The sequence below is a fragment of the Poeciliopsis prolifica genome, unplaced genomic scaffold, assembly GCF_027474105.1.
Source record: "Poeciliopsis prolifica strain line A6 unplaced genomic scaffold, Auburn_PproV2 SCAFFOLD013, whole genome shotgun sequence".
Lineage (NCBI taxonomy): Eukaryota > Metazoa > Chordata > Actinopteri > Cyprinodontiformes > Poeciliidae > Poeciliopsis > Poeciliopsis prolifica.
Window position 1 is genome coordinate 8,759,799 of NW_026562388.1, and position 23,524 is coordinate 8,783,322.

Here is a 23,524-nt window from a genome sequence, read left to right on the forward strand (position 1 = left end):
CCACAACCACAATTAAGGTTTTGGGTGTTTGTTTTTCAACTTAGGGAATGTACATCAAGTCGACATACGATGGTTTGCATGTCATCACTGGAACTACAGAGCATGTAAGTATAACTGTGAACTTAAAAACACTTTCAGCCTTTCTCCTTGAAGGATTTATTTATGTCTGAGACTTTTTTTCTTCCTCCTCCTCATTTGACGTGGGAAAACAAAGTTTAAAAATCTGAAGGAGATAAAGGTTGTGTAAGAGGAACTTTTTGTGTTTTCACAGACAAGAAAATGTCACAAACAGTGTCTACACAAAAACCTACCCTTTTTAAAAACCACATTAAGACAACAAGCCAGTGACTAATGCACAAGCATCACATCAACAGTGGGATCTTAACGCCTCCATTCTCAGAATGTGAATCAGAATATGAATCATCTGAATCAGAATATGAATCATCACAAATTATGACAAGTTGATCCTGTCTGGCCTTGATGAGAAGAGAAAAACAATTAGAGAAATAATTCCTGACTACATTTCTTTTTCAGTCTCCTGCTGACCTTTCAAGGAAGATCCATGCAGGGGATGAAGTGATTCAGGTCAACCAGCAAACAGTGGTGAGCTTAGTATCTATTATTGTAAACTAAGTACAAGTTGTAGTAATGGTGACAAGATTAGTAATTGGTTCTATCTTGTTATATCTAGTACGGCTGACACCTTACAAGAAGGAACTGCCCTATTTTGGCAATTATATAAATCTGTGGAGTCAGAGGTCACATGTAGGGCTCCCCAAGGCTCCATTCTCATTTATATCTAGATTATGGATTTATCTTCAATAAATATATTGATGATACAGAAGGTGTATATCTGTCACCTTCTGATAATTGTAGGTGACTATGGTGTAAAATAATTGGAAGGGTCTGGACTGTTTTATTATTTTGGTCCCATGAATGCAGAGATGGCAATAACCCCTCAGCTAGACTCAGTAAGATTGAAATCCACAAAGCACACATGAAACCTAACTATTACTTTGTATTCAGAATTATTTTATCTCCAAATAGTCTATTTTTTCAGCTCTGTTACTGTTTACAACAGAGTTTCCAAGAAGATTAAATATTATTTTGACAATATTTTCTAATAATGTGCTTAGTAATTTCTTAAAACTTGTATATATCTTTTTTGTGAGTAAGTGTTTCTATCACTGTTTTATTTTAATGACTTGAATGCAACCTTTGTTTATTTTAGGACTATCTTGTACATTTACGGTGCTATGTAAAATTATATTTACTTTGCTTATTCGATCAGGTTGGCTGGCAGTTGAAAAACCTTGTTTTCAAACTGAGAGAAGACCCCAAAGGCGTGGTTCTACTACTGAAGAAGAGGCCGACAGGAACTACAAGCTTCACCCCCGCCCCACTTAAGAACATGCGCTGGAAGCCCCCTGTACCTCAGGTGAGTACTTGCAGACCCATCTGTTTCTTCATGTCAGGCTAATCGCTGTCAACTAATTATTAGCTTTTTAGGGAGTTGGTTCCAGAATCAGCATGTTCAGACAGAGCCACCTTGAGAATGCTGCTGGCTGAACTCAATACACTGTTGAGCTTTATCTTTAGGTACAACAAAAGAGGAAAAGAAACTCCCATGAAGCCATTCAGTCTAATAGATAAAGCCGCCTGTTGTAGTGCTTTGCTCTGTTTATCTACTTTCAGTACACAAAAAATGACCCAGGTGTTTTATTACAAAGAGATGGGAGCGTGACATAGAAAACTTACTTTATTTTCTTGAATAAAACATCCCAAACCATTAAAGGTAACTGGAAAATGTGAAGCAAATAAAGTTCTTCCCCCATCCACTGATTTATTTTAGTTTTTTTGTTTTTTCTTATTTTGGCATTGTTTGTATGACTTGTTTCAGATTATCAAATTGTTTTAATTATGAACAAAATACATTTTGGATGAATATAAAGTACAGTTTTAAAACAATTTTATAAAGGAGAAAAGGTGCCCAAACCAGCTTGGCTCTATGTGAAAAAGTTATTCCATTCTAAACTTGATCAATTAACAAAGACTGTAATCAGGCTCTTGTAATGATTAGCAATAGGTCTTTTATATTGCTTTGGAGGAATTTTAGCCCACTTCTCTGTATAGAATTGTTTTCAACCATGAACAACGTGTTTAGGGTTTTACCACAGCATTGATGCTTTGACTATTCCACTTCAAGACGTCCTTTTCTGAGCCATGTAAAGATGGGCTGCTGTGCTTTAGATCATAAAGCTGGACATTCCTTTTGTGGATTTGGTTTGGTTTGTACAGGATTGTTTTATTAGCTTTCCTATCACAGATAAAATCATCACTTGAAAATGTCTTCTTTTTTTAAATTAGATTATCATTGTCTGATTTTTAAAATTAGTATAATCTAGAAAATGTTAGTGTTATTAAAAATAACAAGCAGAACCAACCTGCAAGAGATGTACATTTGTTCTACTTCATCTTGTGAGCCCATCAGACCTGACATGAGGTTATCTCTTATCTGACTCCTGTTTTTAACATACAATAAGTCTATTAGCCCGCAGTAATCCTACACTTCCCGTTTTTACGCTGTGGAACTGTGCTATCATGCGTGGCCTGCTTGATAACCTGAGAAGCTAAGATGAGAGAATAACAGATTTGATATCTCTAAGCAGCAGAGAGAGGTTTAGGGAACAATGGGGAAAATAAATGCCAGCAGCTTGTTTTCACAGGTTCTGGAGGAAATCAGAGTTAGACATCTCAGTTTATCTTTGATAGTGAGGCTTCAAAGCCAAAACAGAGCCACGTCTTCCGGCCTGACTCACAAAGTTTTAGTTTTACTACATATTTTTAAGATATTTTAAACTAAAACCTCAATAGGAATCCCTATGAAATGTGACGTCTTTGTTATTTCAATTATTAGGTAACAGGAACAGTTTTTCCATTTAAGGCTGAGAACTGCAGCAGATAAAAGCCAAATATTTAGTTGTTGAGTCGGGAAACATAACTGTGGTAAATGGGTGAATGTCTTAGTCTATTTTAGTCTTCACTTACAATCTTTCCATACCTCAAGCAACAAAATTTATACTTGTCGACACACACAAGCACTTAAATGTCTCACCACATATGGTGAGCGCCTCCCTTTTACCAACAAGTTATATTTGGGAAATATTTGAAGGTGGAAAAAGCACAAGCCAAAAACTTAAAAAAAAGAATCTTTTTGTTTTTGACCGTGATTGATGTTGAAGCTGGATTTATTGAGGGCTGCACCATGTAATCAGGATGTAATAACTTAGGTAAAAATATTTATTTCACAGAATAATTTCTCTCTGATCCGATCCCAGTCCCCCTCCAGTTCAGCTAATGGATCTACTAAAAAGGAGAAGCCAGCTATTATGGACTTGTACATTCCTCCACCGCCTCCAGTGCCGTACACTCCACGGTGAGCCATGTGTTCAAATCTTTCTTGTCTTCTTTCCTTTCTCCTTTGTGTGTTGCTTTCTATCCTTCTTTGTATCAAAGCAACTTTAATCCTTCCTAATTAACTTCCATTTATTTGTGTCCATCTATACTTTCTACCTTTTGTGTGTCTTATGTCTCTTGTTTCATTGTATCCTATGTCCTTTCATTTCTTTAGTATTTCTTTTCTGTTTCTTCCTTTTTTTATGTGTCCTTCCTTGTGTGCTGCTTTATTTCAATGTGTTTATTGTCTTTTTCAATTTTTTGTGTCCTACCTTTTTTCCTTTCTTGTGTGTTTTTGTTGTAGTTTCTGTTTTTTATTCAAAGCAAATGCGGTACAGAAATATATGCCACAAATTCATGGTGACTTGTGGTATCTTATATTTTAAAATTAATTTTTAAAAAATGAATATAGGAAATTTAGTGAGGAATTGCTGAATAAATGCTTCCCAACAATGTCTTATGATGCAACATCATTCAAGATCAGACATATTTTGACCTGATTCATAAATACTGGGCTCCAGTCATGTTTTCACTTCTCCTTTTCCTCATCGCTACACATTCTCATCTGCTCATCTTCAGCTTACTCTGCATCCCTCACTGCACACTTTTCTCTTTGGTTCATTTGGATTAGACTTGTTCATGTAACACTATTTGTTTATGAGTCATTGTGATCTACTTCTCCTTTTTTTGTTGTTTATTTTTAACTCTGATGCCACACAAATGTGGGTTGAGCTGTGATTAATAAGCAAACATTTGTTTCTACGCGCAGAGAGATGAGATCAGACTCCCTGTCCAGTATTAGTAAAAGACCGAAGGGCTCCGAGTCACCCAACTCCTTCCTGGACCAGGAGAGCAGACAACGTACCACCGTCACAGATTATGACAAGTTAAATCCCGGATGTCCCATTGAAGCCACCGTAATCCAGCCCAGAATGAGGGAGCATAAGGCTTCACGTGGTCAGTATCTTAAATAAATATTTTTCTGACGCATAAATGACTCAGAACATTCTGAAAATAGAACTTGCAAATGTGACATTCTTGTCTCAAGGTAAGCCAAGGCCGCTGTCGATGCCAGCAGATACTTGTCTTGCAGTAGTGGACACATACGCCAAGCCCTGGGCACATGGCAGAAAAGGTATTCATAAATTGCTTTGCTTATTCTACAGCCATTTGATACTGATTTTAACTAATTCCTATGTTTTCATGAGAAACGGATAATCGGACACTTTCTTCAGCTTTCTGAATAGATAAGACAATGTCTTATCTTTTTTTTAATGGAATGTTTAGTATAAAACAAAATTATAATTTCTCAAAGGCCTTATACATAGAGCTATCTATGCACATTACTGAAAATCTCCTAATAATTTCAAATTCTTCTGGCAAAGAGATTCTTCAGTTTTTTGTTCTAAACCAATTTATCACCTAATTGACATTTTTAACTATTTTAAATACTGATTAATAACTGTGTGTTCTTTAGGGAATAAGCATGCTTCGTGAGGGATAGATTAGGATGGCTCAAAAGGACAAAACAGTAAAGTTTCTGATTTTCACCAAAGTTTACCTCCTTCTTGTCAGCAGACTGTTGACAGCCACCATTCCTCAACATAATTTGAAACTGACTAACAGTCGATCTCCTTTCAGTAATAACTTCAACTCTAGAGAAGTTATTACTTCAGTGTTTTATTGTTGATATTAGTGGCATCTTCTTCTGTTTGGTGTGTTCTCAGACAGAAAAAAAGGCTTTCAATCACTAATCAGAAGCCTTTCATTGTCAAATCAGTCGATTTTTATCACCACACAGTTTTTCTGTGGGTCTCTATTATAAACTTCAATCCATTCTCTGGATTACTGGGTCATTTCAAATGATTCTTTAAATAGTTAATGAAAGTAGTCCATGGAAATGTTTGTCACTGTTTTATTGTCCGGGACATTGTTAGGTCTGTGGCTAAACTGCAGCAGCTTAAAGAAATTTGAGTAAAATTGCATATTTCAATAAAGGAATGTCCTGAGGATTTTCTTTACTATCTTTTGAGTTCTCAGTTTTTATATAAATATGATGCTAGCTTTATATATTTTTCTTTTACCTCTTTGCTAAGAATTTTTCATTGTTTTCCTTCCTTAGGTGAGGACCTGCTGTACAGATACCTCAGCAACGAGCGGATTCCCACCATTGCCGAGGAGGTCCCGTCGGCGTCCTCTCCCTACAGGCCTGCGAAGGAGCGTCAGCTCGTCCGAGTGGACCGCATCCGACACAGCTGCTATTATTCCAACTCAGACCTCCACAACAGTGCCACCATCCCCTACCAGGAGGACACGAAAAAGGCCCCCGTAAACCCCATCTCAAAGCGCACTCCGGCAGAGCGCTCACTACTGGTCAGTTGGATCACGCGGCTTAAGCTGTTGACTCACTGATGATGTGCTTCCTGTGCCGGGGCTTCCTGTCCCTGTCCTGTGTTCTTCCTCGGTGCCTTTGACGTTTAAACGTCCAGCTATTTTTTGGCAGATTCGGGCTCTCTCACTCTCCTCTCTGACCCCAAACCTCCATAACTTCATGGTGTTAGGGCTACTACCAACTACTGCTACTACTACTTCTACTACTACTGCTACTACCCACAATCAACCTTGCTTTGGAGTAGCCTACTCACTACATTAAGTCATTGCCTCTTTAACACTGTCCTCAATCCTATTCTTAGACCACAAAACTCCTAAGAATCTGTTTGCTCAGGTCCAGAAAAACCTTGGCTTTGTTCTCTTTATAGACTTGTGTGTACATGTTAAGTTATGTAATTTTTCCATCGAGATGTTCTCTGAAACAAATATTTAATCACTTGAAGTTCTTTAGTGATGTGCATCTATAGTTTTTCATTTCCAATAAATTATAAAGTGAAAGAAAGTAAGTGGAGAAAAATGTTTGATAGAAACTGCTTTGGATTTTGATGTTTTACTTTCGTGTGTGTATATATATATATATATATATATATATATATATATATATATATATATATATATATATATATATATATATATAGTACTTGTAGATTTTTTGCTTTGTCATTGCTTACTTGTTAAAGATAGTCAAAGAAGCCCCAATATCAGACAAAGATAACACAAATAAATGAGAAAAAAAAAACACTTGACCCATCTATTCACACAAAGGACATGTGTACTTTACAAAATTATAATTATAATATTGCGATTTGTATGCCATGTGTCGTTTAACTTCTTAAAATTACTTTGAGATTTTTCAGTGTAATTAATTTTTTAACCCTTGATTCAAATTATGTCCAAAAAAATTAAGGTTATTTTTTATTTTACACGGGGTTGATTACTTTTTTTCTTTCTTTTGTTTTCTTTATTTTTACAAATGACTGGATTGGTTTGGGTAGGTTTAAGTATGGCAAAGGGGGGAAAAAGAAGCAAAAGCAGGAGAAATATGTAAGGTGTTGAAAGTTGTTTTCACATCACTGTACATTTCAGTCTGCCACTCGTTGCCTCTTGTAAGCTATGCATAAGGTTTCTGCGGCCACTAAACCTCACCGAGTTGCATTGGGTTTTGATGTTTACACTTATTAATAAGCAATTATGTGTGCATATCTAAGACTATGCACATTGACCTTCAGTTTACTCTGCAGTTACCCTCCTTAAGGCCCTTCAGTGTCTTTGAAACATGGGTCCAATAGCCTTCTGATGGCTCTTGCTATGGATAAATAAGAAGAGAATGTCAGTATTATTTAAAAGTAATCACAGGAAGTGTCTGTTGTTACTTTTTCTGCCTTTTTGTAAGATTTGAAAAGCATTTTATTAAAGACGGCAGTTCTTCTCAGTCACTTTTTTGTATTGTCTTTATTTTGTCGTCATGCCTTGAATGACAAGTGTGTCCTTTTATGAATATTAAAGGATTTGCTATCTTTCTCTTTATTTGAACACTGCATTATTAATCTGTAATTGTATCAGTCTATGTGTCTAAAACGTTGCTTTGTGAAGGAAAGGCCAGTCTGTTGTAGTCGTCTGTCATTCTGACCTGTTTTAACCTTCGAGGCAAAAACTGATTTTGCTCTTTAACCGTGTGGTGACACAAGATAGCTAATGTCAGGTTACCATTTTTTCCCCCTCCGTCTCAGATGGTAATGGTTATGTAACCACTTCTCCTTTTGTTGAACTCTAAATTCCACTTGGGGGTGGGAGGCTATAAGGGAGCATATGGTCAAAGCAGCTTTTCCATCAGGAGATCATTTTTCCTGCACATATGTTGTGTTTTAAATGTGTAAAGAGCAGGTTAGAGTCACCTCGGCTTTTATTTATTGAAAAATGGCTCTCCGACAACCACCAGAAAGCTTAAGCGTTGAAGTTCTAACCATTTTGGAAGCTGACACAATGTTCTTTCCTTCTTTTCTTGCCGTTCTCCCACTGCATTGCATGAGTTGGATTTTTGAGATAAGCCTCATTTATCTCTCCTTCACCACTTCTTTCCATCTGCCTGTGCTTGCTGAACTGTTGTTGCCTGCGGTTCTCATTTAATTTGCACTTTCTGGAAACCTGTGGTCTGCTTAAACACTACCTGCACTCTGCCTAACCAACTGCATGCATTTGCTATAAACTAATGCTTTCGTGCCTGCACACCACACAAATGGTTTCACAGGAATGATATGCTCAGTTAGTGCTAGTTGGTGCATGTTTTAAAAACTTACCTTTTAAATAATCACATTTTTGTGTTACTTGTTTAAAACAGAACATACTACATTAATGTCTTATTTTTTTCTTTGTTTTTGCACATTGACTTCCAATAAAGTTCAGAGTATTGCGTAAAAAGTGAATCCAAAACTAAATGTAGTGATTTCAGATCATTTGGAAAGCCATACTTGATTAAAAATAAAGCATTTGTGTGACTCTAATGTCAGAGGCACATTTTAGTGAGTTTTTCATTCCAGCTGCTTAAACTTCTGGAACTTCATGTGATCAGGATGAATATGATCTTTTTGTTAAAGAGGGGAATATGTTTTTTATAGCAGTTGCATAATCTACCTGTGGAAATATAGAAAAAAATTAGTCTGAGTGTATTCACCATGTGGGGGAGATAAGAAATGATTGCTTCAAACAAACCCCTGACAATGTTTACTAGCTTTCCTGTCACAAACCTGGCACACTTCCCTCTTGCCAATAGGCAGTCACTTATAGTCTTTGTTGATGAGGGGTATGAAACCTGCAGCTTTGCAGTCACATGTGCAAAGTTTTATCATGTTTTTATGCAAAAGCCTCCATACCCAAAAGGCGCTAATGGTGTAAGAGATCTTTTTCTCCGTTACATCACAAACTATAATTATAAATATGGAAGTCAAGTAAGTAAATTTCTTCTTACTTTTGTAAAGCTTGTTTTTTTTTTTGTACTGAAATCTAAAATTAGGGGTCAAACTTTCTTTTATTTGATTCATTTTCCCAGTCATAAATTATAAGGTAGCACTAAATTTGACAGGTTGTCAATGAGGCTGTCATGACATGTGTTATGTCATAAACATGACATGAGTCAGTCTTCATGAATATTTATAACTGTTGTCATAAAGTGTCATTTGGAAAATCATGATACTTTTAATACGAAGTTGACATCATTCAAAATGTCTGTGATGACAACTTGACATTAACCAAAAAATTGTGATCTGACATAAATTTGTTATAAAAGTATTATTGATTAAACTTCAGATTTACTAACATAAAGCGACATAATTTTTTAAATTGTTAAGTTTTCAGTGCTTTTTTTATGAATTATGCTCAATTCTAACATCTATTTGTGTTTTTTAAGTAAACAGAAACATGACCGTCCTCAAGGCTGCATCAAATGTTGCCTGTGATGAGAAAAATGTTGCCTGTGTGGACCATGGATTCTGATTTTTAACTCAAAACTGGATGTAGATCCCACATTTTTAGCCTGCAGGACATGCATGCATGGTTTCTAAAACAGCCTTAGGACACTTAAAAGAGCTCAAGTCACTAAAGTTATTTCTGTCTCCTGTTTGTTCCGGAGATAAATTGGATTCCCTTGACAGTAGTTCAGAGAAAAATTCCTCCAACCACAAGTTAACTGCAGTACATATATTATGAAATGTCCAAAATTCTTGCAATACTCTCTCTATTGATGAAGATAACTTGAAAACAATTGAGTTAGTCAAAACACAAGGAAGAGGACCGTCGCAATGTTTTACTGTCAATTGTCCTCTCTGATAGTACTGAGAAATATTATCTAAGACCCTTTGACCTATATAAATGAAAACATGTGTTACAATTTTCTAGTTTTTATATTAAAATGTGTTCCATAAGGCAAAAGATTTTTTTTTATCTTATCCCTTTTTTAAAAACACACAAGTTAGTCTTTTCATTCACATTTTACGCAATGTCTCTATGTTGTGTGAATCTAGAACTGCTGAATTCACCAAAAGTACCAGAACATATTCTTTAACATGTTAAAGAAAAGACTTCATTGATTGTAAAACCTACTTGGGCCTCTCAACTTCTATGCATTAACAATGACTTTATGTATCACAGGAACATGACTGGTTCTCTAGCAGGGACTTCCTAAACCGGTGAGTTTCTCTGATTTTCTCTCTGTGCCACATATAAACTCCCACTGAGTCAGTAGGTCACATCAGAAACATAAGAGCCGGGTGGGTCCTGATTTTCCAAGAGGGAGGGACAGTCAGCAGGCAGTGGAATCTTTTTAAAACAAGCCAGGGGTCAAAGGTGTTCTGCTTTAATGTACATGGAAAATACACCAAGATGAGAAGCATCATTTTTAAAACCTCTGCAGAAAATGCAACATTTTCCATTTCCTTTGAATGCTTAAATTTAGAGTCTTATAACATTCTGTCATGTTGCAACTCTGTAACTACGTTTGTGTGTGTGTGTGTGTGTGTGTGTGTGTGTGTGTGTGTGTGTGTGTGTGTGTGTGTGTGTGTGTGTGTGTGTGTGTGTGTGTGTGTGTGTGTGTGTGTGTGTGTGTGTGATAGACCAACACAAAAGAAATTGAACATTATGAAGTGGAGGGGAGACGATTAATAGTTTTCAACATGGTGGAATAAATAAATAAATAATAAACTAAAACAAACTATTTATCCTTAACCTTTCACTTCATAATTATGTACTTTGCAATTTCATGGTTTTATGTGGAAAAGTTCTAATCATGTGAACACTTTATGCAGTTAACTCTTGGGACTTCCTGTATCCAAAATGTTCCACACACTAGTATATCCGCCTCTGATTCTCTTTCAATTGCCAGAAATCTTTCTAGAAATGCCAACACTATGACAAATCCTGTTTCCTCTAGCCTTCCAAGTAGTGGTATAAATACCCCTCTCCCACTGTCATATGTGGCAGTGTAGGATGACAGTCTTCATGTCATCTTTGCCCCTTGGATCACTTCCGGTCTTCAGTGCAGATCATTGAGGAGGTGTGACTCCCCACATTAACTCTGTGGTTTAAACGGTTCACACAAATCTATCAATTAAAGGCAGTTCTATTCTAAGCCTGCAGTACACCCAGTTTGTTACATGCATGATCAAAAGAAATTACACACATTTGGAAAATACAACGGTAAATCTCACTGGAAAGCAATTTGACTCATCGCCATTGGCTGCACAAGCGCAGGGCAATGGCATGAAACTGGATTTGACTGATGTAATCAGGTGTCACCTTGATTTTCCCTGGTCAATCCATCCTTCTTTTCAGGACTTAAGCTCTGCTCTTCCTTTTCCCACAAATGCAGCTCATGCAATGGGGAAAATGAGCATCTTTTAGATGGGAGATGAAAGGAGGTGAAGGGCAAGAAAATGTTAGCGGAAGAAACAGGACTCAATAGTCATGTCCTGAAATTGCAGGGTGAGGCCGAGTTGAGGTAAACTGACTGTTGTGTGCAGTGGGAAGAAGCTTTTTCTCTGCCAGTGATGCAGTGGTTTGTGTCCAGAATATTATCAGAGCCACAAGAACAGCAATGAAATGTTACTGTGTCCATGGACACTCAACTCTATTGAATCAGATAAACCTGATGAGTAGCTACAGATCATTTGAAGGATGTTTTTTGTTTGTTTGTTTTCTGTTTAGAAAATGTGATCTTATTTAATGACTGGGATTAGCCTAAGCCGAGATAATGTTTACTGTAAGGTGCATGCTGACACATTTTGTGGAGGGTGTGTTTCAAACCGAAGCTCTCTTTCTTCTGCTCCTACAGATACAACCAACCTCATATGCGATCATGGTCTTTCTCACAAGCCGTAAGTAGATGATTATTCACCCCTCTGTCTGTGACGCCATCTGAATACACCAGTCGCTAAATGCTCCCTGCAACCTGAGGAATCTCTCTGGGCTCTGTGTCAGCACAGGAGCAGAGAACTCAAGGGCATCACTTACTTTTTCCCACAGAGATAAGACAACATGCACACTCTCTCAAAGATACACTCTACCAGAACGGAAGAAAGAAGTGTGACCTACCTCGTGTTGTGGTTAGCAACAGGCTTCTTCCTGTCTGAGGAATCTGATCACTGAAGGCAAATTCTCCCCCTATTCACCAACGAAACACAAAAGATGTGAAAATAATGTGAAACCTTTAGTGGTCTGTGCAACCAATAAGTTCTTGTTTTTTTCCCCCTGAATTACAATTTGCAGCAATAGTTTGTTAGCAAATTTGTGCTGCTAAAATGACACACATCTGGGTTCGTACACTATGTGAGATTTAGCTCAGGAATTTCCAGGGCTTGAAAAATGGGGAATATGAAATGTATAAAATATTAATATTTTTGGACTCATGTCTGTCCGTCCTCAATATTTAAATCCAGACCACTATTGGAATATCAACAATGTCATAGAAAACCTTGGTATTTGTGCTTTGAAAATTGTCCAGAAAGGTCAGGGAACATTGCTAGAATCCCTGCTAATGCATTGGCCAAAAGCGTCTTCCAAAACTTATTTACTAAATGTATTTGGGTAGCTTAACATAAGTCTTCTTTTATTAACAGACATTTTTTATGCCCTGAAATATAACATTGTAAAAACTCAAAAATTGATTCATTTATTTGATTGGGTTGCTTATAGCTACAAATTACAATGGAAACAGTCTTTTTTGTTGTTTTTCTGTTAAGATCACATGGTGGCCAGCTTAAATAAAAGGTCCCCACTTTTTTTACTGAAGTTCCAACATACAAAAAACTACGGTGAGTCCTTCAATGCTACACATACTGTTTGCAAACCTTTGCAAACACTAGACTCGCTGCACATACAGTCACTAGCAGAAAGTGAATAACACACTTGTGCAGATTTGTCAACAAGTTTTTATTTGTTGTTGCACAAAGAAAACTCTTGTCTTCGCCTTTGACAAGGAAAAATTGCATTTTTCTGGTAGCTTTTGTTTAAATGAGGTATGTTTAGCACAAATGGAATGCTTTTTTTTTTGTCGTTGAGTGGTGCATTTGCACACAGGTCAAAAGCAGAAGGTATGCAACCACCAAGCTGAGCCTCTCCCTTCCCCCTTTTTCTCTCCATGTGAGTTTCACCTGCTGAATAATGGTTACTCTGTCTGACCCCCTCTCAATCATGCACTCAGTCTGTGGTTATCAACTAAGGGCCATGACGGTTCTCTGCATGAATCACGGTGAGAGATGGAGATCCACAGAAGTGTGACCAATCCTGTCAAGGCGTGAGGCTTTTGACATGAGTCACAGGCAGGATTACCTCACTTCCACCTAAATACAGACGAACAATCTCAAATTAACTTAACTTAGAGTTACTAATGAAGATGAGAAAAGCAAAGAAATAAGTGGGAGGAGGAGGAGAATGCTGCAGTTGGAGACTGGGGGACAAAAAAAGGGAAAGTGTCTCTCGATAGCCACTTCAGATCACTTTTTGAATTCCAAAAACAAGTGGAAAAAGGATTTTAAAAAAGAGAGGAGGCTCTCTGTCTTCCTCAGCACAAATGTAAGTGAGACCTTAATAATGCTGGAATCACAAATGTTTTTCCCATCCCAGCATAGGAAATGTACTCTAGGCCAGAATATCCATGCTTCTGCATACAGTTCAAGCAGTGATGTTGTGACTACAAACTCATTCCCACTGAGGCAGTGAGGAGTGATGAAAGGCAGGACACAGACTCCCACAATGCTAACCCACCCTCCCCCCAAAAAAATTTGTAAAACATATTTTCTTTACAGATTCTTCCTGGAGAAGATGATCTTATGTCAACTTAGCTTAGCAGTAATTTCGAAGCACGCTTCTCACTATTATGACCTTCACACTATGAGACATTTAACTTCAGACCATTCTGCACAGAAAAATGTTTTACTTGGCATTTTGAGAATCTAAGCAGCTGAAATTGATAATCGAAAGAACCAAATTGTTGAGTCCAATGGCTCCTTAATCATAAAGTCTAATTGATGACACTAGAATAAAACAATTGAAATTAAATTTAAATTTAAACCAAAAAAGGTTATATTGAAATAATTTATTTGAATGTAAATGTAATTGACGTCGAAGCAAATTCAGTCTTTAGATCGAATTACAAGGCTTTTCAATGATTCTCAATTTACTTGAGATGCAGCTGCAGATACAGTTTTATTCCAGTTGAAGAATTATTTATTTCATAATGCAGCCTATTGGATCCAACGAAGAAGATTCTCATCTCGTTGGCGAACCATGTGAGAATCAGATGAGACAAAAGTGTGAAAGCTTTTGTCTGATCTACGAGACAATAAAGTTCGGCATCATAAAGAGAGTCGTTTTCAGTCCAATTCACTCTTTCTTTTGTTGACGTGACTAAAGACATTGAATAGCGGGGATGTGGCGACCCCCAGTGGCAACAAGCTGTAACTGCTGGTTCACCTCTCCGGAGAGAAAACAGGTATTTCGTCTACCTGGAACAACGGGATGAAATGCACCTTTAATAACCAATTAGAAAGAATACAGCGGGCGCAGAAACTTCATTCGATCCAGAAAAACCTTGAACTCAACTAAAAACGGTTGAACTTCTTTGCGCCCACACTGGTCATCTCGACACAAACATGCTCGTTAAGGTTTGGTCAGACTTTGGACGGACAGTTCGGGTCAAACTACGTTCACCGAGATTGCCGTGGCAGGTAGAGCACGCGCTTCGTTTTAATTGGCTCGTCGTCGCTTCTGAATTCTCTTTACTGACGCTTTACTCGGTAGGTAAAGCAAAGCTTGTGTCTTTGGATATTCAAATCGGGCAGATTAATATTAAATACAGAGACATTCTGAAGTTGGTCAGTTTTGTTTTAATAAAACCTTTCGTTTCGTTTTATTTATTTATTTTTTTTATTTTTTTATGAGATTAAGCATTTTTGTCGGAACAAATGAGTCTAAGTGTTAGAGCACACGTGAACTCCACGAGGGGGAGGGGGCAGCACCGAGCAAGCAACGTTACTTAACGCAGGGTCTGGTTTTGTGGTTAGAGTGGCGATGTTGATCAAAAGAGCTCGAGCGCACCGGAAACACGATTTGACAGCAACTCACGTGTTGCGTAAGAGAAGCGGAGAGAAAACGTCTTTAGGATTAGAGAATTGAAGGCACCTGATGAAAATCTGTGTCCTGGATTTATTCTTCTCCGGCAGTGAACTGGCACTAAACTGTTCGGGTGAAAACTGTTCTGTTAGGAAATTGCATTTGCGGTGAGTGATTAATCCCTGTAAAGGAATCGCCCCGTCTGCTTCTAAAGATCTAAATCAGCTGAAGCATCTCTGTAAGTTGAGATATCATCAGAAAGTTTAGTTATTTTGTAATTTGACACAATTTTATGTTTAAAAAATGACATAGATTTGTCACATTGATATTTCTCACAGCTACTGAAAACACACAAAAAAAGGCGGACTGATACTAAAGCTTTTTCATTTAGAAATGCTGTGCTATGGCCTACACAGTCATGGAGAAGATTCATACTTTTTTATACGAAAAAGGTTTATGATGCTTATTTCATGGTATTCTGTCACTGCATTTGACTGCAGAAAACTTATCTCATTTGTTGTGCAGGGACATTCTTTTCAATAACAAAACATTTCTGAATTATAAATACTTGTATTACTTTTTTTTATTATAAATACATTGGTTTCATTTTCTGAATGTCTGGGAAGTAATATTTTATGGTTTAATTCTCAAGCCATAATCATGTGATTATGTAGTTTTAGCTTGTGCACCTTTTTCTATCATGCTTTTTCTTCCACTCAACTTTCCACTAATATGCTGATATGATAATACTTCAATTGCCTGCTTGACAACTATCACAGTCAAATCTTTTAATGAGTGTTTAGTCCGTGAAATATAAAGACAAAATGGTAAGGGCAAACCAACCAGACATTGTCGTAGTGGATAAACAACAGAGGAAAGCTGTTGTGGTAGATGTAGCAATACCAAGCGACTGCAACATCAGGAAAAAGGAGCACAAGAAACTGGAGAAATACCAGGGCCTCAGGGAAGAACTGGAGAGGGCCTGGAAGGTGATGACCACAGTAGTGCCTGTGGTCATCGGGGCCCTCGGGGCAGTAACCTCCAAACTGGAGCAGTGGCTACAACAGATCCCAGGAACAACATCAGACACTCAGTCCAGAAATGTGCCAAGATACTGCGCAGGACCCTCAAGCTCCCAGGCTTCTGGTAGAGGACCCGAGCTCAGAGGATAAGAACCACCCGCGGGGGTGAGAAGGGATTTTTTTTTTATTCCAATCGATTGAGATCCACCTGTAGTTTTGGAAGATCTGCATCGCAGAGATTTTCTAAATTCCCGGAAAATCTAGAAGCAGAGTGAAGCATCATGAAGGGGTTTTCAGCTGTGAAAATGGTAAACTTATTTGCTGGAATTGTTTGTTCACTGTGGGAGCTTTTTAACTTCACAAATGAGGAACCTAAGAGCACAGAGGAAGTTGGTCAATAATTGCAGGCTAGATTTCTCAATGCAGCCTTGTTCTTTTTGGATGTTGAACTGCAAAACTGAACATTTCATGCATGTCCCCCCAGAAAAAAAGTTTTTGCACCTCGAAACTGAAAAAGTTTGGTCTGTGCCGCTCAGATTCTGTATTACTTACTTTATCTGTGTGTCATAGTGTGAATGAAACTGCTGACGGTGGACATCGTTGCACAAGCTGTGAGTCAGTGTTGTGTGTGAGCTCAACTTTATAGGTTTTAGCCTTTTTTTCTGACTCAACTTCCTGTTGCATGGAGAAATTCAACATTTTCTTTATTTCTGCAAAAGTTTGAAAAAAACCATTGTCAGTACTTCTGTGCCTATGACGCCACTTCCTTTTGAAGAAACAAAAGACAAAAAAAAAAACAATTACTGCCCCATTATTTGGGGAGAGATGTTGTCAACCTACACACCTCTCAATACCTTTTTCTTCTGGTTTCTTTCAACAGGCTGCCTTCCCTCTGTCTGTGAGTCCTTCTATGGCTGCTGACGACTATAATCCTGTGAGTACCCATCTTTTTTTCTGTGACATTTACAGAGGGGATACTTCTGCTTCTGCTATTTTATTATGGCAGAACTTGATATACGAATTATCAAAGCTTGCAAGCCTTTACAACAGGTGAGAGGGCAGTTGCCTTTCTTTTTCTTTTCTCGTTTTGAAATCCCATGAAGGCAGAGGAAATGAAGAATAGATGGATAGAAAGACAAGGCAGAAGCTGAAAGTCAGATAGAAAAACAAGGTAGAAGCTGAAAGTCAGAGAGGAGCAAGAAAAAGAAGTTGGTGCATACGAGAAACAGGATGTTGAGCGAGCGTTTTCATCTCAGTTGTTGCGCGTGACAGTTTTCTCTTCTTGTCTTCCTCCTCGGACCTCGCCGTTGTCCACTCTGAAAGGTCTCCCTGCGGCACAAGTCGAAGAAGAAGAACCGAGGGGGTAAGCTGGCTCTTTTTGCTTTGCGTCTGCAGCAGGTGTTGCCTGTCTGCTGTAGGTTTGACCACCGGTGGGCGTGTGTGAGAAGCAAAAGGACATTTAGTGTGTGCAGAGGGATTTTAGACAACCCACAAGTACTTTCACTTCACTTCTTTTATGCTCTGCTGTTCTGCATCGTCTCGTTTCATTTCTGAGTCTTTAACGTTAGTTGCTCTTTTTTTTTTTTTTTTCTTAGCTTGTCAATGATGTCTTGTTAATTATCACATCAGGGGAAGATTGCTGAACCACATCGCTTCAGCGCAGACCAAGTTGTAGGTGCTTTATAGGAAGGGGGGTTGTTTTTATTTTTTTTGTTATTTTTGTCATTTCAATGACTTACATTGGCTGGGATGGAATTTTTTTTAATTTGTGTGTGTGTCTCAGATAGAATGCTGGACTTCATCTAGACGCTTCAGCTTATTCTTAATTTGCTTGGAGCAAGGTTCTTGTGGACTCACGTACAGGCCTTATCTGTGCACAGGCAATGGTACCATGAGTAGAAGACGAATCTCCGTTAAAGAGCTCGGTCAACCGGACCACCAGGGCTGGCTTTACAGGAAGAAGGAGACCAAGGGTTTTCTGGGAATCAAATGGAAGAAGTATTGGTTTGTCCTTAAGAAGACTGCACTCTACTGGTACACCAACCAGTTGGTGAGTAAAGAATAATGTTTGATGCATAGCCTGCTGTGCCTTTTGTTGTGTGAAATGTTTTAAAAAATTGCTCAAGATGTTGAAAATCTAGAGTGTTTAGTAGCCGCAGTTGTCCTGTTGTCCAGGTTACAAGCACAACATCAACATTTATATTATTGGGATGTTTATGTTTGTGATTCTAACACGACAATGGTTACACTTAATTTTATGGATTGGTATCAAAAATTAGTCAAAAGTGGGTACAAATCCCACTTTTGAGAAACGTATGTTTAAAAACATTTGAAAATGATGCCGTATTCTTTTTTTACACGCTACTTTGTGCTGCTCTATTATCATATGGGAATTACAACCATGAATGAGTATTCATGGTTGTAATGTGACAATCAAGTTGAAGTTCTTCACTTTATTTAGATAATGGGACTTCCTGTGTTCTTTGAGCATGTCCTGCAATAAAAAGCCCTTATTTAGGCATTTCAGAAGTACTCAATTAAAAGATTCTATTAGCTTCCCTTTCCGGATTTTATTTAGGGTTAACGGAAGTATAGGGGCAAAATACAATTTCATTTTCCAATTTTTTCTTTGTTTAAAAATAGTTCAAAGCCATGTGTTTTCAGTTCATATTTGGACATTATTTTAGTGTTGGTGCACATGCATGCAGCTTTTTCTCTGAGTAACGCATGTAGGAGGTAATGTGGGGGAAAATAATTATACAACAAATAACCTTTCCTTGGTTTGGCCAGCATGTTATGGAAAATTTGCTTCTCACTTTGTGCGTTGTTTATCGAAACAATGTCACATGTGGCTCTGTAAATTACTGTCAAGTGCTGTGACAGGGTGATGTCATATGGGAGCTGTAGAGCTGGTGTCTACAGACTCTCTATCTTTACTGAAACTGTACAAGAGAACAATTACTTTGTTGCTAGCTCTTACATTTACAGGTCACTGTGGGCAGAGTCGACCGCATGCTATGTCTTTGAATGTGCAGTTACAATAAAAACAACAAAAAATGTAAGAGTTATTTTATAGAAGAAACTAAAAAACTGAGGAGTTTGCCATAATTATTCAGCGATAATGATGACCAGTATTCTCTGAAGATTGTTGACTCTTGACCTTATCTCTGGTCATGGATATTTTAGCAGTTCTCTGCAAATCTCAGCCTTTCCCATAAGACCAGAAACTGGAATCTCAGACGAATCAAAGAGTAATTTTATCATTTTGTGTTTCACCTTTTTGTTTTCTGCTGCTCTCACCCTTTCACAGCATGAATGATTCAAAGACATATTACAAATAAATCTGCCTTTTAAATTGGTTCTTAAATCTTTAATGTGCATTTTATTTTATTTTTTTGTTAAACACCAGGCAGAAAATAGAAATCTTGTTCGCATAACATCAGCATTCACATTGAAGAGTGTTATCTTAAGTGTAGTATTGAAGCACTTGTGATGATAATGATCACAAATAAATACATTCATGACCAGAAAATGTGAGAATGAGAAGTGAAATTGCAGAGTTGTTTTATTTTATTTTTGGACAGTAGTGGAGATGAGTTGCATTAAGCTTTGACCACAAGTTGTACAAAAAAAAAAGTATTTTGGTTTTGTTTGGTCAATTTTTTTTCTAATTGAATAACTACTGGGGTTCATACCGTTATTTGAGCCTATGCAAAGTGATAATTTTTTTTATTCACTGGTTCTTCTTAGATGTCTGAAAATGTACTGCAACTGAGAGAAATCAAGAAAATTATAAATGTCAGTATCGCTATAAGTAAAATATGCTCTTCATTTTTTACCAGGCTGTAATAGAAATGTTTTCTTAAAAAGTAATAGGAGGATCAGCATTATGTTTTTTATTTAAGACGAATAAAAAAAACCCCATTAAAATGTCCTTTTATACATTCTTCCAAAATTGTCAGTAAAGCTTTCAATCTGTTTAGCACTTCACACATTTAACACCCTTCTATATAAGCACACAGTGAAGTGCTGTGAACGTCAGACAAGTCATACTTGCTTCTTCAACCTCTGTCATGCTGCCGCAACAGGAACTGCACTGCGTTTCCTGTATGTGTCTTTGCCACTACCAGACTGTCATCACAGATACAGACAGACAGACATGCATGCATGCATAAAGTAAAAATAAAAATATTTTCCTCTTTAGAGATTTCTTCTGTTTTTGCTGTTTTTATCACGCTTCTATGTTTTAATTATCAAACAAATGTATCAAAAAGATAACCTGAGTGAGGGGGGGAAAAGGCATCTAAATTAAACTGGTCCTACATAAAAAAAATAAAAAAAAGTAATGACTCCTTGAAGCCAGGAACTGGTTGTTCAAACATTGAGTTATCATGGAGAAATGTTGGCCCACTCTTTTTTTTTAAAGAATCGCACAGTCAAATCGAAAGGTTTTTAAATTTCAAGAGCCTGTTTAAAGCCTTGCCACACATTTTGATTCCTTTTGACCAAAGCCAATTGACAGTACACTTGTGATTTGTATTGTATACTTACAAGAAAATGTATACATGCAAGTTCTCTGTACACTTTATTGAAATATAAAAATCAATCATCAAATCTGCTTTTCAACTCAACAAAGGTACTTTTCTGAGATTGTGAGGCCATTAAGCGGTCTTGTGAAATGATGGTCTATGTGAAGTAATAAATTTGTGCTGGTGGATAATTGATTGTGTCTAAAAACCATAAACACTGAGAGTTTCTGCTGTATGAGCTAAGTGCTCTTAAGCTTAGGCGCTGGAAATAATGGCCTTTAAGTTTCATCATGTTATTCTGCCATTTTTATTGTGATCACTTTAAATGTGGCTCAAAAAGATTTATAGACAATTCATTCCACATACTTTTCACTATAAATGTATAACTGCCTACCTTGACTGAAGCAAAGGAACGGTTACATGTTCTTTTCTGGCATTCAGGATGAGCCATTTCTGTGTTTTGTATTAGTTTGCCCTTTTCTACTATTAAATTAATTTGATCCAAGACACTGAAGTGTGAAAAATGTCAAAAACGAAAGCAATCTGACTGGTGCCAAATGCTTTTTTTCATGACTGCGACGCGTGTGATGGCTATGGTCAGGATTAATGTATGTCACCATCACCGGCTGCAGCTCTGTGACACGTTTTGCCAGGAAGTGGTTTGAAAACCATCACTATGTCTTAGCGCTAACTATTATTCAATGTCTGTTGCAGGCGGAGAAAGCAGAGGGCTACATTGACCTCGCAAACTTCGTGATAGATGTAGCCATCGAGTGCAAGAAGAAGCAGTAAGCTCAAAGTTTTCCTTTTCAGGATGATGTTGTGATTGAGCATCTCATCGCGTTGTTTAGCTAAACATGAGACTTAATTTATACAAACAGCCTGGGTGTCATAGAAAGTTTTCCCACACACTGTGACAGGAAATGTTATTTACTAAATCGTCCTGAAACGATCTTCAAAATAGAAGTCACTTCCTTTTTCCACTGATCACATCTCATCATGGGATTAGATTCTTTCTTTATTTATTCATATCTCTTACCAGAAACCCATGAAGCTTTCTACTAAAAGTAGTTTGAAACCACAAGAAATATCATTCATGTATTGAGAACAATAACCTAAGGTTGCTAATCTGTGGGTGTTGTAATCTTATGCTTTAAAGTTTCTCTGAACTGCCTCTCTAAATGCTCTCCTATCTCTTACAGTGCATTCAAAGCCTGCCATCCTCAGGTCATGATGTTTTATTTTGCTGCCGAGAACCACGAGGACATGAATCTGTAAGTTCCACTAGGATGTAACTAATGTGAAAGCTGATAGTTTTTCTTAATAATCATGTTTAAAGATGAATCGTTTGTTCTTCTCAGCTGGTTGAACAAGCTCGGGCTGGCCTCCATTAATTATGAGCGAACAAATCAAACCACAGCAGCTGGTAAGCCCCCCCTGTGCTCAACATGTGTTTTATTGCCAGGTGTGGTCTTAAATTTAGAGCAGTGTTTGTGGCTGATTCACAGGAGATATGTGACACTGCCAAATTAGAGCAACGCAAATCCTGTGGTCGATTTTTGTTGTGTAGTCTATGAGTCATCCTATAAATTAATGCATTTTTTTTTCATGTTTCTCTTCAAACCAATGTGGACGTTCAGAGTGCTACAGTGAAGCCAGCGATCACGAAGAAGCAGAGAGCACAGAGATCCCCCCTCCGCCATACTCAGAGCAGACCCTACGGGACTCTGTGGATCCATCTAATCCGCCTGGGAGCACACATCAGGTCAGGGAAGATTCATAAAAATGGCACCTACCTCATTCCTTGATTTGTTTTGGTCAGTGGGATTAAACATGTGTCTTCAAAAGGTATTTGCACCCCTTTTTACCATTTCTGGAAAAGGGCTGCAAAGTTCCTTTTTCAACTTCATGTTACAAAGGCAAACTCTAGTTCTTGCTGTTATCAAAACACTATTTAGGGCATAACTATGAAATGGAAGGAAAACGCATGGATTTCAATGTTCTTAAGTAAAATTCATAAGTTTATGAATGTCTTTGATGCCTTCACGGACCAGCTACTTTTCATACCGAGATGAACTTGCATGCTGATGAACCCCATGTACTATATTTGTGACTTCTTTGTGTTGTCATTGTGTGCCATGCATATGTGGCACTTTGCTTTGGAATATCACATCTAAAAAAAACTCAATGAAATAAAGTTTTTGGTTGCGACTTAGCCCAATTTAAAAAAGAAATAAGACGTCTGAATGTCTCAAAAACATCTTTTCTTGTCTTTCTTTCAGGGTACTGTACCACCACCATATTCTTCTACAGCTCCTGCAGAAGCCAGCGATTCACTCTCCTCCCCCGTCAGTACGATGACGTCACAGAGCTCCGCCTCTTCGCTCGCTAAGCAACGGCAGTCCTGGATGGACCTTGTCTCACAGGCGTCCTCTACTCAGGCCGGGGAGACGGCAGTGGTGTGCTCGGTCCAGGTCCACACTCAGCGACCGCCACAAGGGAGAACGGAAGTGGGAGAAGTGTCAGAAAGCTCGGTTCCTCAGAGCTCCACAGACTCAAATGGGTCCAACAAAGAGAACCCAGCAGTTCATGGGGAGGAGCATAGGGATGTTTTAGGTCCTCAAAGTGCAGGTGAATGTTTTTTTTGTTCTACATTTGCTTTCCTACCTTTGTGTTTTTTCCACAAATTGATGTCTACCTTAAAACCCCCTTAGACTTTATGTTGTGCAAGTGGGCTGCATAATAAATTGCAACTTTATCCTCTTTCAGGCAATCGTGGATCTGATGAAATGGAAAAGCTGTACATTCATCTAAAGGAGGCCAGCCTTTCACCAATAGGGGATCGGAAACCATCCACAAAAAGGGAATTCAGGGCTTCTTTTGTTAAACGCTGTAAAAACCAGACCGTTAACGATAAGCTACACCATATCAGGGCACTTAATAGCACGCTAAAGGTATGCGGTACAGAAACTATTTTGAGGTTTTAAAATCATCTGGGTATTTTGTTGTGTGGATATCCAATGAATA

The 23,524-nt window shown here is 37.9% G+C and overlaps 1 protein-coding gene across 4 annotated transcripts in view; it reads left to right on the forward strand.

Moving 5' to 3' along the window:
- The window catches only part of LOC129365269 (connector enhancer of kinase suppressor of ras 3-like), a 51,157-nt gene that overhangs the window by 25,930 nt on the left and 1,703 nt on the right, over window positions 1-23,524 (forward strand). For 2 of the 4 annotated variants that reach the window (XM_055038382.1, XM_055038383.1), the window contains 18 exons: window positions 45-104; window positions 535-603; window positions 1,292-1,438; window positions 3,312-3,436; window positions 4,226-4,413; window positions 4,505-4,591; window positions 5,579-5,829; window positions 9,991-10,028; window positions 11,669-11,711; window positions 16,849-16,902; window positions 17,292-17,331; window positions 17,849-18,018; window positions 21,212-21,285; window positions 21,700-21,771; window positions 21,859-21,923; window positions 22,138-22,262; window positions 22,780-23,128; window positions 23,267-23,451. In XM_055038382.1, the coding sequence (XP_054894357.1) occupies window positions 45-104; window positions 535-603; window positions 1,292-1,438; window positions 3,312-3,436; window positions 4,226-4,413; window positions 4,505-4,591; window positions 5,579-5,829; window positions 9,991-10,028; window positions 11,669-11,711; window positions 16,849-16,902; window positions 17,292-17,331; window positions 17,849-18,018; window positions 21,212-21,285; window positions 21,700-21,771; window positions 21,859-21,923; window positions 22,138-22,262; window positions 22,780-23,128; window positions 23,267-23,451 (2,142 nt within the window). Of the gene's footprint in view, window positions 1-44; window positions 105-534; window positions 604-1,291; window positions 1,439-3,311; window positions 3,437-4,225; window positions 4,414-4,504; window positions 4,592-5,578; window positions 6,403-9,990; window positions 10,029-11,668; window positions 11,712-16,848; window positions 16,903-17,291; window positions 17,332-17,848; window positions 18,019-21,211; window positions 21,286-21,699; window positions 21,772-21,858; window positions 21,924-22,137; window positions 22,263-22,779; window positions 23,129-23,266; window positions 23,452-23,524 lie in introns of those variants that run through there. The other 2 variants (XM_055038384.1, XM_055038385.1) reach the window with 2 other exon arrangements.